This window comes from Canis aureus, chromosome 11 (assembly GCF_053574225.1).
Source record: "Canis aureus isolate CA01 chromosome 11, VMU_Caureus_v.1.0, whole genome shotgun sequence".
In the NCBI taxonomy this organism is placed as follows: Eukaryota; Metazoa; Chordata; class Mammalia; order Carnivora; family Canidae; genus Canis; species Canis aureus.
Genome location: NC_135621.1, coordinates 27,150,137 through 27,166,667, shown reverse-complemented (window position 1 = coordinate 27,166,667; position 16,531 = coordinate 27,150,137). Strand labels below are relative to the sequence as shown.

The window sequence follows — 16,531 nt, the reverse complement described above, 5'->3', positions numbered from 1 at the left end:
CTATTCACAGTAGCCAAGAGGTAGAAACAACCTAAATGTCCATCAATAGATGAATGGATAAACAGAATGTGGTATATATATATACAAGGGAATATTATTTAGCCTTAAAAAAAAAAGAAATCCTGTTACATCCTACAACATGAATGAACCTTGAGGACATTATGCTTAACGAAATAAGTCAGTCACAAAAGACAAATGCTGTATGATTCCAGTTACATAAAGCATCTAAAGTAGCCAGATTTGTAGAAACAGAAAGTAGAATGGGGTAGAGGAAGGGAGAAGGGGGAAGTGCTGTATAACAGTTAAAAGTTTCACATTTATAAGATGAAAATGTTCTGGAGATCTGTTTCACAATAACATAAACAAACTTACTAATGAAGTATACACTTAAAACTTGCTAAAATAGTAAATTATATGTTATATGTTTTTACCAAACACACACACACACACACACACACACACATACACAGAGCCAAGTCCGAAAATTATATTCTTTGTAGCATTACTTTGTGCTAAAACAACCTCTTAGAGAATATATGAACCATTAGATAAATATTAAAATATAAAAAATTTTACACTCAGGAAACTTTGTTACCTGCAACAAATCCAACTACCAGATCTTTTCCAGTAGTAGAACGTTGACCTTTGACCCAGACTGCTTTGAGACTATTAAAAGTGTAGAAATAGACAAAATTGGAGCAGCAGAGACTGGAGATAACTGGAAACCACCCTCGATATGGTGCCAGGCTAGATGAAAAACACAATAAGCAATGTAAAGATGCTGTACAAAAGCCAGTAGGAATCGGCAAAGTCCTAAGGAAAGGCTGATCATCATTCACATATTCTCAAAGTTCACTCCTACACTACACCATATTCTAAACTGTACATATATCTCACATTCTGAAGGATGCCCAAAGTAAGAAATCTTTCCTACCACTAATGATGGCAAAGAAACAACACACTTTCAATGACTGATTTTACTGATTTCTTTCCCTTGGTTTCCTTCAATAAATTACTATGCAAAATTAGAAACAATTGTCTTCATGACTATTAGTTAATATAGCATCATTCATATTTTATTACAGGGTAACAACATTTAAAAATGAAGTAAATAGAGACATAATAAGTGTTAAAAAAAAAAAAGAAGTGATGGGGAGATGTTATAAGGGCACAGGAACCAGGCTGAAGGGTTTCCCTTGAATTGCTGACAATTTCAGCACCAAAATAATATAGTATAGTAATCAACTGTAAACTGCTGAAAAAGCAGGAATTTCCAAGTCTATACTGATACTAAATAAAGTGTCTCATGATAGACTACTGACAGTTGCAAGAGAGGAAAAATTATTCAGTGGTTAAGCTGAATCTGAGAAATCATAATCAACGAAGGGCAGGTGGACAATATGTGACTCCAGATGTGATATCCTAAGGACACAATATCACCTACGCATTTCTGGCCACGAATGCATAGCCTCAGTCTAATCATAAAGAAACCTGGGGCAAACAAAATGAAAAACATTTTATTCCAAAAAAAGGGGGGGAGGGTAGCTATATTCTTTAAAAATGTCAACATTATAGGGGTAAAAGGCTTTGATGTATGGTGTGTAACTTATTCTTAAATAATTCTGAAAAACGTTTGTGTGGTGTGTGTGTAATAAAGACAGAAGGGGGGGAGTGAGAAAGTGGGGAGAACATAAGCACAACTGGGAAAAAAGTGTTAATAATAGGTGGATCTGGGTAAAGCATATACTGATATTTGTACTATTTTTAGTTTTGTAACTTTTTGTGAATTTGAAGTTATTGCCAAATAAAAAGTAAAAAAAAAAAAAAAAAAGGAAGTACATAATCTGAATGCATCTGATAGGAATGAACTAAACAACTAAACAACTTCTTCAGCTCGCTGTAAAAAAAACCCATAAAACATAAAACAAAGCATTGGTTTCATGGAAGAATCTATGATCAAGAATCAAAATCGCCAACCACAGGACTTTAAAGGAAATGAAAACAATTATATACTTACAAGTTGGGCAATTACAAATTCACAACTACTTTTAAGGCTGTGAGAATGCAAAGACAGTGAGTGCAGGTGTGCTAGAGGCCCAACAATCTCCTAACAGGCTGCTTTGTCTGACAAAGACCGGCAAGGTGGTACTCACAGGCCTTCTTCTTTAATGATCTCCAGGAGCACCATGTGTGTAGTTTTGGACTTTCTTTTCTCATCAACTAGAAGAAGAAAGAAGATATGTTTAACCTAATAAGTCTTTTTTTTTTTTATTAACCTAATAAGTCTTTTGAGAATTATTATCTTCAGGAACATAAACAAGTTTCACTGAAATGCCTTTTACCTCAGCTGAGCAATCTCCTGTCTTATTCTTTGAGCTCCCTAACTTGCCTCAGAATTTACCAATCCTTTGTTCCCGTGTGCTAAATCCAACTGTGGATTCCTTGGGTCTTATCTGTTATTCATAAACCATAAAACATTTTAATTCAACACCTAATTCCCAAAGCAAAAGATGTGACAGGAATCTTATATTTTATAAGGCTTTCTTGTAATTTTTTTTCCCCAAAGTTACGTATTCTCATTTTTAGCTTAACATCTTATAAAGAGAAAATGAATTATCATCTCCCTGTTAGCAGAGAGGCCAGACACGAAAGCTGTGAAGGATACACATAGTTGGCAGCAGAGCCAGGATTAAAACTCAAGTTTTCATAGTTTTAGGCTGCTGCTCTGTTTCCTAATCTAAAAAATAAAAGATCTCAAAAGGATGAGAACAGGGTGCTTGCTTATCTGGCTCAGTTGGTAGAACATGTAACTCTTGACCTCAGGGCCATGAGTTTGAGCCCCACATTGGGTGTAGAAGTTACTTAAAAATTTTTTTATTTTTGAACTTACTTAAAAATTAAAAAAGGATGAGAAATCTGCTTTTCTTGGCATTCTCACTGAAAATCACAAAACCTCACTTAACTTCACATTTCCTACCCATATTTGGAGAATATTTTGAAAACGAAAATGTGGAAATGAAACAATTTCCTAAGAATTAAAATTGATACCTATATGGCTTGTAGGATGGTGAAGAGGAAACTCCCACAGAAGGCAATCTGGCCATAGCTATCCAAACTACAAACAGGTTTACTCTTTGATCCAGCAATCTCACTTCTGGGAATTTACCTGATAGAACTTATGGAAACAAAGTAGCATATGAATAAGTCTATTCTACAAAAGAGAAGAGGGGCGCCTGGGTGACTCCATCAGTTAGACAGCCAACTCTTAGTTTTGGCCCAGGTTGTGATCTCGGAGTCGTGGGATCTGGCCCTACATCAGGCTCCATGCTCAGCACAGAGTGCTTGTCCCTCTCCCTCTGTTCCTCCCCCTGATTGCACTTTCTATCTGTCTCTCAAATAAATAAAACACCCAGCGGGTGTTTTTTTTCCTAAAAAAAAAAAAAAAAAAAAAAAAAAAGAGAGAGAGAGAGAGAGAGAAAGAATCGACAATAGGGGAAGGGGTTCTGGTGAAACATGTCCTGGTGTACCCGCACTATGGTACCCTCTAAAACTGGAAGGATGAAGAAGCTCCTAAAGCATTGATTTGGAAGGCATCCAAAATATGCTGTTAAGTGAAAAAGGTAAGGTACAGAACAGTGTGACAAACATGCATTTTGTGGAAGGAAGGGAGAAAACTAAGAATATATATTCTTATTTGCTTGTTATTCCATAATGAAACTCTGCAAGATTATTTGAGAGACTAATAAAGACACTATCTGCAGGGGAGAGAACAGGGGGAAAGGGGCAGATTAGAGTGAGATTTTCCATCATGTTATGTATCATTTTATATATTTTGGGCTTTGAGTTGTGAAAGAAACCTATTATAAAACTCAAAAATTAATTTATAATAAAAGCCACGAGGGGTTTTGACATAGGAGTTAGTTTATTCAAAGCTAATCTTAAAAAAAAAAAATTAAAAAAAAAAAAAAACAAAACAAAGCTAATCTTATTCTCATCTCTTCACATAAGTTCTGGCACAGGTTTATAACTTCAAGTTGAAAAATACTGGAGAAGAAGCAAGTAGGAATTATAGAGAGTTGTCTAGTCCTATAATGCAAGAGACAAACTAGGACTACGCGCTCAATTTAGCAGTGACAGTGGGTGTTTGGCTCCACCATGTCTCCTATTCTTTTTTTTTTTTTTTTTTTTTAAAGATTTTATTTATTTATTCATGAGAGACAGAGACAGAGAAAGGCAGACACAGGCAGAGGGAGAAGCTGGCTCCATGCAGGGAGCCCAATGCGGGACTTGATCCTAGGACTCCAGGATCATGTCCTGAGCCAAAGGCAGGCCCTTAACCGCTGAGCCACCCAGGCTTCCCTATTCTCTCGTCTCTTTTGAGAAGATCTACCCCAGCAAAAACTCTCCACATTGTGCCTTAAAAAAGTCATATTGTTGGGAAGCCTGCTGGCACAGTTGGAAGAGCGTGCAACTCTTGATCTCAGGGTTCTAAGTTGGAGTCCCACATTGTATATGTAGAGATTACTTTAAAAAGAGAATAAGGGGACGACACCTGGGTGGCTCAGCAGTTGAATGTCTGCCTTCAGCTCAGGGCGTGATCCCAGAGTCTAGGACCGAGTCCCACATCGGGTTTCTTATGTGGAACCTGCTTCTGCTTCTCCCTCTGCCTGTGTCTCTGCCTCTCTCTCTCTGTCTCTCATGAATAAATAAATTTTAAAAATCTTAAAAAATATATATAAATACATTTGCTTCTTGACATCAAATGAAAAGAATATGGTGCCTGCAGAGGATACCCACCTTGAAGTCGCAGTCGAGCTGTATCCAAGGGAAAGAACACAGTCATTGCTGTCACGCTTCCCTGCAAAGTTTGAAAAGCTGTTAGCCATTACAGGCTCACAAAAACAAAGAGACACAACTTTTAAGTGAACAAAAATTCATTATTAACAAGGGTCAAATCAGATTTTTAGGGAAAGCACCTATATAATACTGGGATTATTATTGTTCAAGTTCTCTAGTTTTGTACTTAAGTGGAAGTATTTGATTTTCTGGAAGAAATCTTTTTTTTTTTTTCTCTCTCTCATGCTGAAAAAGAAAATGAAGATGGGTCCCTGGAGAGGACAAACTTAGGGGTTTACAACCCAGGACACATGTAAAAGAGAACAGATAAATGGATTTTTAACCTTTTATATCGGTCAGTTGCTGCTCCTATGCGCTGATAACTCCACAAGTCAAAATATCCAGTAATCAAATAGATACATACTTCTAGTTTCTTTGCTTAATCAATATATTTACCACAAAGAGGTGTAAAAATCATATTGTTTTTTTTTTTTTTTAAAGATTTTATTTATTTATTCATGAGAGACAGAGAGAGAGAGAGACAGGCAGAGGGAGAAGCAGGCTCCATGCAGGGAGCTCAACATGGGACTCAATCCCGGATCTCCAGGATCAGGCCCTGGGCTGCAGGCGGTGCTAAACTGCTGAGCCACTTGGGCTGCCCTCATATTGTGCTTTAAAACAGTTTTGTTTGCTTGTGTTTTTAGTAAAATAGGGACAATCTCAGCTCAATATTCTATAAATAATTGATCCAGGGTAATACAATGACAAAAATTATTGGGGACAGAAGCCAACACCAGTCTTTCCATTCATAAAATCCTATGACAGATAGGGACACCAGGTGGCTCAGTTGCTTAAGCATCTTCAGCTCAGGTCATGATCTGAGGGTCCTGGGGTTGAAGCTTGGCATTGAGCCCTGTGCAATGGAGAACCTGCTTCTCCCTCTCCCTCGGCTCCTCTCCCCTGCTTGCAGTCTCTCTTTAATAAATAAAATCTTAAAAAAAAAAAATTCCTATGACAGACTAAAACCACAAGCACTAGTTTGGGGTGAAATCTTTATGTGGGTTTAAGGTTCTCAACTCAGATGGAGGCCCACTGGTGTATATTCTCAGGCATAAGATCAAATTTTAGGCTACTGATCTAGTAATTTAGCCTACTGATCTAATAATAGTTATATATAATATTTTAATCATAAAAACTGGAAATTAGGTCAACTTTATAGATAAGAAACATTTGCCAGGTCTCTTATCTACTTAAATAGATCAGTCTGCTTGACAAGAGAGAACACTGTTTTGTCCTCTTAGTATTCTTCAAAACTCAGATTGAATGTTACCATCCGTTGCCTGCCAGGCAACGTTCCTCTATGTTGTTCATTCCTCTGTGCTCCCACAGCACTTGTTTATAGGTTTCCTCTACCAGACTAAAATAATATTTACTCTTTGTATAATACAGATTCTTAATGAAATGTTTATTCAAGTTACCCCACCAGTTTTTAATGCTTTTTTGACAACTACATAAATGTTCTTTTTTAGTAAGGACTAGATAATACTTGGTATCTCAAGAAACATTGGACCCACAAAGGCTTACAGTCTACAGATCTATGCTTCTGGCATCCTTGATCACACTATAGGCAATTTTAAAGAAAAACGGAAAGCTGGAGAATGCTTATTAAGGTCATGAAGACTGTGGCATTTTTTCCCTATTGCATGGTACTACATGTCCATGCAGGGTATTGCATAAACAGGGCATCTCCAGGCAGAAAAGTCCTGTTTGGAAACTACTTTTTCAAACAACTGGACCATCTCCATCCCTCTTCCTTGCCAGCTTTAAACATACACCTGAAGTTTCCTAAGTTAGCAATCCCTGCCTATCTACCTTGAAATCTTAAAGTGAAGTACATTTTATGCAAATATAAAAAGAACAGTCAGTCCAAAGAGTTCAGTGATCTATAATCTCCTCAAGGACTAGCATAAAGTTCAAATCAGTAAAACTAAAAAACTTTAAAAAATTTATTAGTACTGGGGGGACCTGAGTGGTTCAGTCGTTGAGCGTCTGCCTTCAGCTCAGGGCGTGATCCCAGGGTCCTGGGATCCAGTCCCATATCGGGCTCCCCACAGGGAGCCTGCTTCTCCCTCTGCCTGTATCTCTGCCTCTCTCTGTGGGTCTCTCATGAATAAATAAATAAAATCTTAAAAAAAAATTTATTAGTACTGGAAAGACTGGATCCAGATGGTGAACTCAAAATCCAGCATTGTCTCCTCTGCATTCCAATCACTAATAATGACAGAAAAGGTTTATGTAACAGTATTGTGTAGGAGTGTCTCGTGGCTCAGTAGGTTAAGCGTCTGACTCGTGGTTTGGCTCAGGTCAGATCAGGTTTCATGATTTCAGGATTGTGAGATTGAGCCCTGTTAGGCTCTGTACTCAGAGCAGAGTCCACTTGAGATTCTTTCCCTCTCTCTCTCCCTCCCCATTCCACTCCTCCTCTGCTCGTGTTCTAGCTCTCTAAAACAAATAATTCTTTAAAAAAAAAAATTCAGGGGTGAAATGAGGGCTTCCATTTCCAGCAATATGATGGCTTAGACAACATGCTGCAAAATACCTGGTACTGTTACATAAAATACACACACACACACACACACACACACACACAAAATAAATGCTTAGCTGAGCTCATAGGAAAGTAAGGGAAATCCACTGGAGCCCGAAAGAAGAGCAGAAACCCATAGGATTAAGCAGACTCTTTGGTTTTGGTTGCCTAACAATTTTTTTTTGCCAATCTAAATGATCAAGTGGCTTTATTATTATTATTATTTAAAAAAATTGAAATGGAAGTCACATAACATAAATTAACCATTTAAAAGTATACCATTCAGTGACATTTGGTATATTCAGTGTTGTGCAACCAAATTCCAAAATATTTTCATCACCTTAAAAGAAAAGTAGGCATGTTCCACATTTCCTTCCACTCAGCCCTGACAACCACTAATTTGCTGTCTCTATGGATGTATTTATTCTGATATTTCATATAAAAAGTCATGCAAACTGTGGCCTCTTGTGTGTGGCTTCTTTCACTCAGCATGACGTTTTCATGGCTTAGCCACCTTGGAGCATTTATCAGTACTCCATTCCTTTTTATGGCTTAGTAATACTTGATTGTGTTTATCCACTCAAAATGTTTTGGAGTGAGATATTACGAATGTACTAAGTACTGCTGAAACGTACTCTTTAAAGTTTTGGGGTCTTTTTCTTTAGCAGTCTCTACATCAAATATGGGGTTCAAACTCATTCAAAATAAACTGTAGACTTCAAAATGATTAATTTTATATTATGTGAATTACACAATTAAAAAAAAAAACACCCCAAAACATTTAATCTTTACAACCTGATGAGGTAAGTACTAGTATCTTCTCCATTTTACACATGAGGAAAAAGATACTAAGAAGTTTTGTAATTTTATTAAAGTTACACTTTGCAAGTGGCAGAATCAATATTTGAACATAGGCAGCTTGGCTTCAGAGACCACACTCTTAACCACTGGTGCAATAAACACAAACAAACCAAAAAAAAAAAAAAAAAAAACAACAACCCCAAAACCCAACTTACTAATATAGCACTAAAAATTACTGAAAAAGAAAAAAAAAGGTACTAATATGGGACCTATTTTATGTGTCAAATATTTTTTTGGGTACCAGTCTGGACACTCAGCTTAGAACCTGGCATAGCATACGCCCTAAACTTGTTAATTAATGTATGACTGTATGTATGCACCTACAAATAAACTTAATATCCATGAAAAAATGTATTCAAAATGCTAAAGATAAATTTGGAACATAGCTGTTCTGTACATTGGGAACTTGGCTATATTTGTCTCCTCACCAAGCAAACACCCAGATGACTGCTTTCGTTTTCATAAGCAGCTGTTACCTGAAGGAAAATATTTATTATATATGTAAGTCTTATGCCAAGCTATATAACCACATGACTTTTTAGAATTTGAATTAAATTCCTCTTTCATAAATACTCAGGTTTTTTTTTTTTTCCTCTAGGACTGTCTGTTCACTCATATAAAATTAGAAGGCACAAAATACCGAGAAGATAACCACAATGTACAATACTGTTGTGCCAGAGAGACATAAAAATAAAATTATTATTTTGAGTCCCACAGAATTCTAACCATCTGAGTGGGAGTTCTAGTGCTGACATTAATTACAACTTAAAGAATCTATTTCTAGAGAAACAACCTTCTGGTGCCTCACAAAAAACAAACATGTTTAGTCATAACTTTCTACCATCCCCCTCTGGCATTTAACCATCAGGTCTTGGGAAACAAATTAATTCATACACCACACTGGCACCTGGAGCTAGAAAAGCCTGTAGAGATCACCTTGATCTGGACTCCCCTCACCTGAGATCTAAGGAGTCTGAGCAAGGGTAGTGAAGAGGTCTCCTCAAAGCTCTAGGCGCACAGATGGAGTAAGAATCCAGAGCTCTCGGACTTCCAGTTCTACTATTCACTGTTCTACCTCGTTCTCAAACTTTCTTCAGTCTTTTAACTTGACTCCTCTTCCACTTACAAAAGTGTACATAATACAAATACACACAAATCTGGGAAAAATCACACACAAAAACTTTAACAGTGAATGTATAAGGAGAGGAAAGGAGTTAAAGATGGCCCTATTTCCCTTATTATGCATCTCCATATAATTATTACTCTTTTTTTTTTTTTTTAAACAACAAGCATGTATTATAGTTTTGAAGACATCAGAATACAAGAGCATAGAGCCCAGGGAATCTCAAAGTATGGTCTGGGGCTCCTTGAAAAGCCTCAAACCCTTTGCAAGGGTCTGTAGGATTAAAACTATTTTCATAAGAATACTATCTCAGCTTTACCCTTTTTCATTCTCATTTTCTCACAGCATGTAATAAAGTTTTCCAGAGGGTACCTGATATGTGATACTGTAACAGGCTGAATTGCAGAGCAGATATAAGGATCCAATATCTTCTCTTAAACATTAGAAAGGTTTGCAAAAACATAAAGCAATGTCACTCTTCTTACTATTTTGGAGGAAATGTTTTTCTAAATATTATAGATGTTACCATGTAACAGGTTTAATATTGTAAACAAATGTTAGTGATCTCTCAATTTTAACTTCTAATAAATACTGATAGTTACAACCACATAAACAAAAGCTCTTCAGAGGCTGTGATAATTTTTAAGAGTATGAAGGAATCCTGAGACCAAAAAGTTTGAGAATTGCTGTTATAATAAAGATCCCATTAAATATGAAAACCTACATTATTGACTATTAACTGATTTTCTGCCTCCATTTGCCTATTCTGGATATTTCATATAAATGGAATCAAATAATACATCATCTTTTGTGACTGGCTTCTTTCAAGGCTCATCCATGTTGTGGAATAGGAACTGCATTCTGTATTATGGTTGAATAATACTCTGTTGTAGGCACACAACGCATTGTGTGCATCCATTCATCAGTTGATGGATTTGGGTTGTTTCCACTTTTCTGCTTTATGAATAATGTTATGAACATCATGTACAAATTTTTGTATGAATATATGTTTTCGGTTTTCTAGGAGTGAAATTGCAGGGTCATAGGATAACTTTAACATTTTGAGGAACTATCAAACTTTTCCACTGTGGCTGCACAGTTTTTTTTTATTTTTATTTATTTATGATAGTCACACACACACACACACGGAGAGAGAGAGAGAGAGAGGCAGAGACATAGGCAGAAGGAGAAGCAGGCTCCATGCACTGGGAGCCCGACGTGGGATTCGATCCCGGGACTCCAGGATCGCGCCCTGGGCCAAAGGCAGGCGCTAAACCGCTGCGCCACCCAGGGATCCCCCTGGCTGCACAGTTTTATATTTCCACCAATAAATTATGAGGTTTCCAACTTCCCCATAAACTTGCGATACTTGTTATTAACTTTCCTTCTGACTCCTCGTGGTTTTGATTTGCATTTCCCTGGTAATTAATGCAGTTCAGCATCTCTTCATGTATTTATTGGCCACTTGTATATCTTCATTGGAGAAATCCTTTGTCTATTTTTTAAAGATTTATTTATTTATTAGAGAGAGAGAGAGAGAGACAGGCAGAGGGAGAAATGGGCTCCATTCTGGGAGCCTGACGTGGGACTCAATCCCAGGTCTCCAGGATCACACCCTGGGCTGAAGGTGGCGCTAAACCCCTAAACCACTGGGCCTGCCCCCTTTGTCAATTTTTTTTTTAATATATTTTTTGTCTTTATTTATTTATTCATAGAGATGCAGAGAGAGAGAGAGAGGCAGAGACACAGGCAAAGGGAGAACCAGGCTCCATGCAGGAAGCCGGACATGGGACTCGATCCCAGGACTCCAGGATCATGCCCTGGGCTGCAGGCGGCGCTAAACCGCTACACCACCCGGGCCGCCCCTTTGTCAATTTTTTAAATTGGGTTATTTGCCTATTGAGTTGTAGGCAGTCTTACATATTCTGGATACTAGACCTTTAACAGATATAGGATTTATAAATATATTCCCCCATTCTGTTGTCTTCGTTTTCTTGATGGGGTCTTTAAATCATGAAGTTTTTAATTTGAATGAAATCCAATTTACATATTTTTTTCTTTTTTATTACTTGGTGTCATCTAAGAAGCCATTGCCTAATCTAAAGTCATAACGATTTATGCCTATATTTTCATCTAAGAGTTTTGTAGTGCTGTTACATGAGGTCTATGGTTCATTTTAATTTTTGTTAAAATTAAATGCATTTTAATCTTAAGTAGGGGTCCAACTTCATTCTTTTGCATGTGGATAACCAGCTGTTCCTGCAACATTTATCAAAGAGACTATTCCTTCCTTATTTATCTATTTCAACATTCTTGCCAAAACTCAGTTGAACAAAAATTGAGGATTTGTTGGACTCCCGATTCTATTCCATTAATCTATCTATCCTTATGCCAGTTCCACACTCTCTCCATTACTGTAGCTCTGTACTAAGCTTTGAAATTGGGAAATGTGAATCTGTCAATTTTGTTCTTCTTTTTCAAGATTGTTTTGGCTATTCTGGATCCTTTGCATTTTCTTTTTTTAAAGATCTTATTTATTTATTCATGAGAGACACACACAGAGAGGCAGAGACACAGGCAGAGGGAAAAGCAGGCTCCCCACAGGGAGACCAATGTGGAACTCAATCCTGGGACTCCAGGATCATGACCTGAGCCAAAGGTGATGCTCAACTACTGAGCCACCCAGGCACCCTCCTTTGCATTTTCATATGAATTTTAGGATCAGCTTATCAATTTCTGAAAAAAAGCAAATTGGAATTTTAATAGGGATTGCACCGAATCTGTAGATTCTGTTGGGGACTATTGCCATCTTAATAATATCGTCTTACAATAATGAACATGGGATGTCTTCCCACTTATTCAAGTCTTCAGTTTATTTATTTATTTATTTATTTATTTATTTATTTATTTATTTATTTATTTAAAAGATTTTATTTTATTTACTCATGAAAGATACAGAGCAAGCAAGAGAGAGGCAGAGGGAAAAGCAGGCTCCACGCAGGGAGCCCAACGTGAGACTCCATTCCAGGTCTCTAGGATCAGGCCCTGGGCTGCAGGCGGCGCTAAACTGCTGCGCCACCGGGGCTGCCCCAAGTCTTTAGTTTTTTTAATGATAATTTGTATTTTTCAGTGTACCTAAAAGTTTTAATACGCACTATCTTTATTATAACACAATTCTAAATATTTTGTTTCCATTATTTCTTAACTCATAGATGTTTCAGAAATGTGTTTAATTTCCAAACATATGTTGTTTTTTTTAAATTGTCTTTTTGTTATTATTACTTGACTGCACTATGGTTTAAGAATTGATTGTTTCATTCTATTTCAAAACATTTTGAGAATTTAAGTTTTGCTTTATAGTCAACTAAATGGTCAGTTTTGATAACTTTTCCACACTTGGCTTGAAAAGAATGTGTATTCTGCAGTTGTTTGGTATAATGTTCTGTATATGTCTATTAGGTCAAGTTTGCTAAATATATTATTCAATTTTTCATAACTACCCTCCAACTTATTCTATCAACTACTGAGAGATATATTAAAAAATTTCCATTTTGGGGGAGCCCTGGGTGGCGTAGCGGTTTGGCACCTGCCTTTGGCCCAGGGCGTGATCCTGGAGACCCGGGATTGAATCCCACATCGGGCTCCTGGTGCATGGAGCCTGCTTCTCCCTCTGCCTGTGTCTCTGCCTCTCTCTCTCTCTGTGTGACTATCATAAAAAAAAAATAATAATAATTAAAAAAAAATTAAAATTTCCATTTTGATGACAGATTGGTGTATTTTTTCTTACATTTTTGCTTGAAATATTTTGAGACTGTTATTAGATGAACACAACTTAAAACTTTTATTTTCTTGACATACTGAACCTTTTTTTTCCTCTACGATGCCATTACTACTATAAAGTTTATTTTGTCTGATGTTAATAGTTCTCTTTTGCTTGGTATTGGTCTGATAGATCTTTTCTCACACATTTTTATTTTCGAACTTTCTGCATCCTTTTCTTTTAGACACATCTTTTATAAATAGCATTTCTCCCTTTATAAATCAATCTAGTGCATTCTCTTTTAGCCAAAGAATTTAGTTAACATTTATTTGGATTTAAAGTTGCCATCTTATTTTATGTTATGTGTCATACATGCTCTAGCCAGTTTTTCTGCCCTTTTCTGCTTTCTTTTTTGACTAGAGGTTTTTTTAAAAAAATTAATTTCTTACCTCTGCTGTTTATTCAATCGTGTTCTTATTTCATGATAAAATTTCACAAGCCATCTAGTAATTACAACATACACTCCTAACTTATAAATGCTAAAACAGGGCAGCCCCAGTGGTGCAGTGTTTTAGCACCGCCTGCAGCCCAAGGTGTGATCCTGGATACCCGGAATCGAGTCCCGCGTCAGGCTTCCTGCATGGAGCCTGCTTCTCCCTTTGCCTCTGTCTCTGCATCTCTCTCTCTCTGTGTCTCTCATGAATAAATAAATAAAATCTTTTTAAAAAATAAATGCTAAAACATTCAATTGTTTATCCTTCCTCCAAACAATAGAAATTTAATTCCATTTGTTCCCACTCACCTTCATGCTACTGTTATCTACTTTAATTCTAACTTTTTTGCTTCTAATGTCCACAAAACAGAGTTAATTTGTTTTATTTGATAAAGTTGTTTATACTTAGACACACGCAATATTTACCATTTTTCTACTCTTCATCCCATCTTTCATCTCATACTTTCCATCTAGTATCACTTGTCTTCTGTATGAAGAACACTCTTTAAAATTTCTTCTAGGGATCCCTGGGTGGCGCAGCGGTTTGGCGCCTGCCTTTGGCCCAGGGCGCGATCCTGGAGACCCGGGATCGAATCCCACGTCGGGCTCCAGGTGCATGGAGCCTGCCTCTCTCTCTGCCTGTGTCTCTGCCTCTCTCTCTCTCTCACTGCGTGCCTATCATAAATAAATAAAAAAATAAAATAAAATAAAATTTCTTCTAATGAGGGGTCCCTGGGTGGCGCAGCGGTTTGGCGCCTGCCTTTGGCCCAGGGCACGATCCTGGAGACCCGGGATCGAATCCCACGTCGGGCTCCCAGTGCATGGAGCCTGCTTCTCCCTCTGCCTCTGTCTCTGCCTCTCTCTCTCTCTCTCTCTGTGTGACTATCATGAATAAATAAAAAAAAAAATTTTCTTCTAATGAGGATCTTGCTAGTGGCAAACTGTTTTTTGATGTTCTGAAATGTCTCTATTTCACATACATTTTAAAGATTTTTCAGTGGATATAGCATTCTAGGGAGATGTTATTTTCTCTCAGGAAAATGAAGAAAATACTCCACAGTTTTCTGACTACAATTATTGCAAATGAGAATCAAGTGTCAGCTATCCTTTAGCTCACTGATTCCATCTTCAGTTGTGTCTAATATATTGATATACCTGTTCTGAATTTGAATCCATCATTCAGCTTCAGTTACCAATTTACAGCTATGCGCTATTTTAGCTTTAAATTTTTATTTGATCAAAAAAGATGCACATAGTTTTAAAAGTTATGGAATATAAATGGCAAAATACAGTAGTTCTTGCCTACTCCTTTCCATTTCACCCAATCTTCCTCCCAAAGGCAATTATTTTAGCTTCTTTCAGCTGTTTCTTTTGAAATTTACCCATCTCCATATAATTAAAAAATATCCTGATATCTTTTGGTTCATCAATTTTAGACATTATTTATTGTATACTATGGAGAATGAGAACTTAGCTCTTTTATATTCCTCTCTGCCTTCTTGTCCTATCTTCTAAGAGCTATAATTTTTATTTTTTGTTTATTTATTTTATTTATTTTTTAAGAGATTTTATTTATTCATGAGAGACACACACAGAGAAAGAGAGAGAGAGAGAGAGAGAGAGAGAGAGGCAGAGACACAGGCAGAGGGGGAAGCAGGCTCCATGCAGGGAGCCCGACGTGGGACTTGATTCCAGGTCTCCAGGATCATGCCCTGGGCTGCAGGTGGCGCTAAACCGCTGTGCCACCAGGGCTGCCCTATAGTTTTTGTTTAAATTTCAGTGTTCCCATGACTATCATGCATCCACTTTCAAATTTCAGTTATTTTACTTTTCATTTCTAGATATTCTATTTGATTAGCTTTCAAATATGCTCAGTCTTCGTTTCTTGTTCCTCACACATATATTCTAGCCTTCTTTTATTTTCTTATATATATAAATAGCCTTTTAAGATTGTGAACTGAAAATTCCATTTTCCAATTGTTGCTGCTGCCTGCAACTGTTCTTGTTCACAATGCTTTGTTTCTGAGTTTAGTTAGTTTGAACTGATCACCCTTAGAATTTTATTTTTGGGCATTCTTTTAAATCTTTTTTTTTTTTTCTTTTCTTTTAAATCTTTTAAAGATAACTACTTCTGGAAAGTATTTTTGCCCAGACACTCTGGGGTCCCACCAACTGAGAATCATTCTAAGTTAAATTATTCACTTCAGGTTTTCGAATGACGCAAGTAGTGAATTCAGGCTACAATCTAAGAGAAGGTTTGTGGCTTCAAAATCTCAGTGGTGAGGGCAGCCCGGGTGGCTCAGCGGTTTAGCGCCGCCTTCAGCCCAGAGCGTGATCCTGGATACCCGGGATCGAGTCCCACGTCGGGTTCCCTGCATGGAGCCTGCTTCTCCATCTGCCTGTCTCTGCCTCGCTCTCTCTGTGTGTCTCTTATGAATAAATAAATAAAATCTTTAAAAAAAAAAAATCTCAGTGGTGATTTCCCTATACAAATCAGTGCTAAGGTGGGAGATAACTGATATTCCTGGGGAAGAGTAAGACCATTTCCCATTCACCTTTACAGCATATTCCTTTGGGATTCCAGGCTTACTGGGTAATTGTATATGAGCAGGTTGGTAACATATTCACATTTCAAATCTATTACCTCATGGCATCTAACATCACTCTTTTATGTTCCCTGGATATTTAACAAGTGAACCAAGATATGTATTTCTAATTTAATAACCTACCTCTGAAAAATTTATAAAACTTAGTAAACTAAACAAAAGAAAATAGGGATGCCTGGGTGGCTCAGCGGTTGAGCATCTGCCTTTGGCTTAAGGCATGATTGAGTCCCACATCAGGCTGCCTGCATGGAGCCTGCTTCTCCCT

General features: G+C 37.2%; 1 protein-coding gene across 1 annotated transcript in view; it reads right to left on the bottom strand.

Annotated features, from left to right (window-relative positions):
• Window positions 1–16,531, bottom strand: part of SLC25A17 (solute carrier family 25 member 17) — a 39,583-nt gene that overhangs the window by 15,761 nt on the left and 7,291 nt on the right. The window contains exons 2-4 of the mRNA XM_077914389.1: window positions 4,798–4,858; window positions 2,154–2,220; window positions 596–747 (exon numbers count right to left, since the gene is read on the bottom strand). Of these exons, the coding sequence (XP_077770515.1) occupies window positions 596–747; window positions 2,154–2,220; window positions 4,798–4,858 (280 nt within the window). The remainder of the gene's footprint in view (window positions 1–595; window positions 748–2,153; window positions 2,221–4,797; window positions 4,859–16,531) is intronic.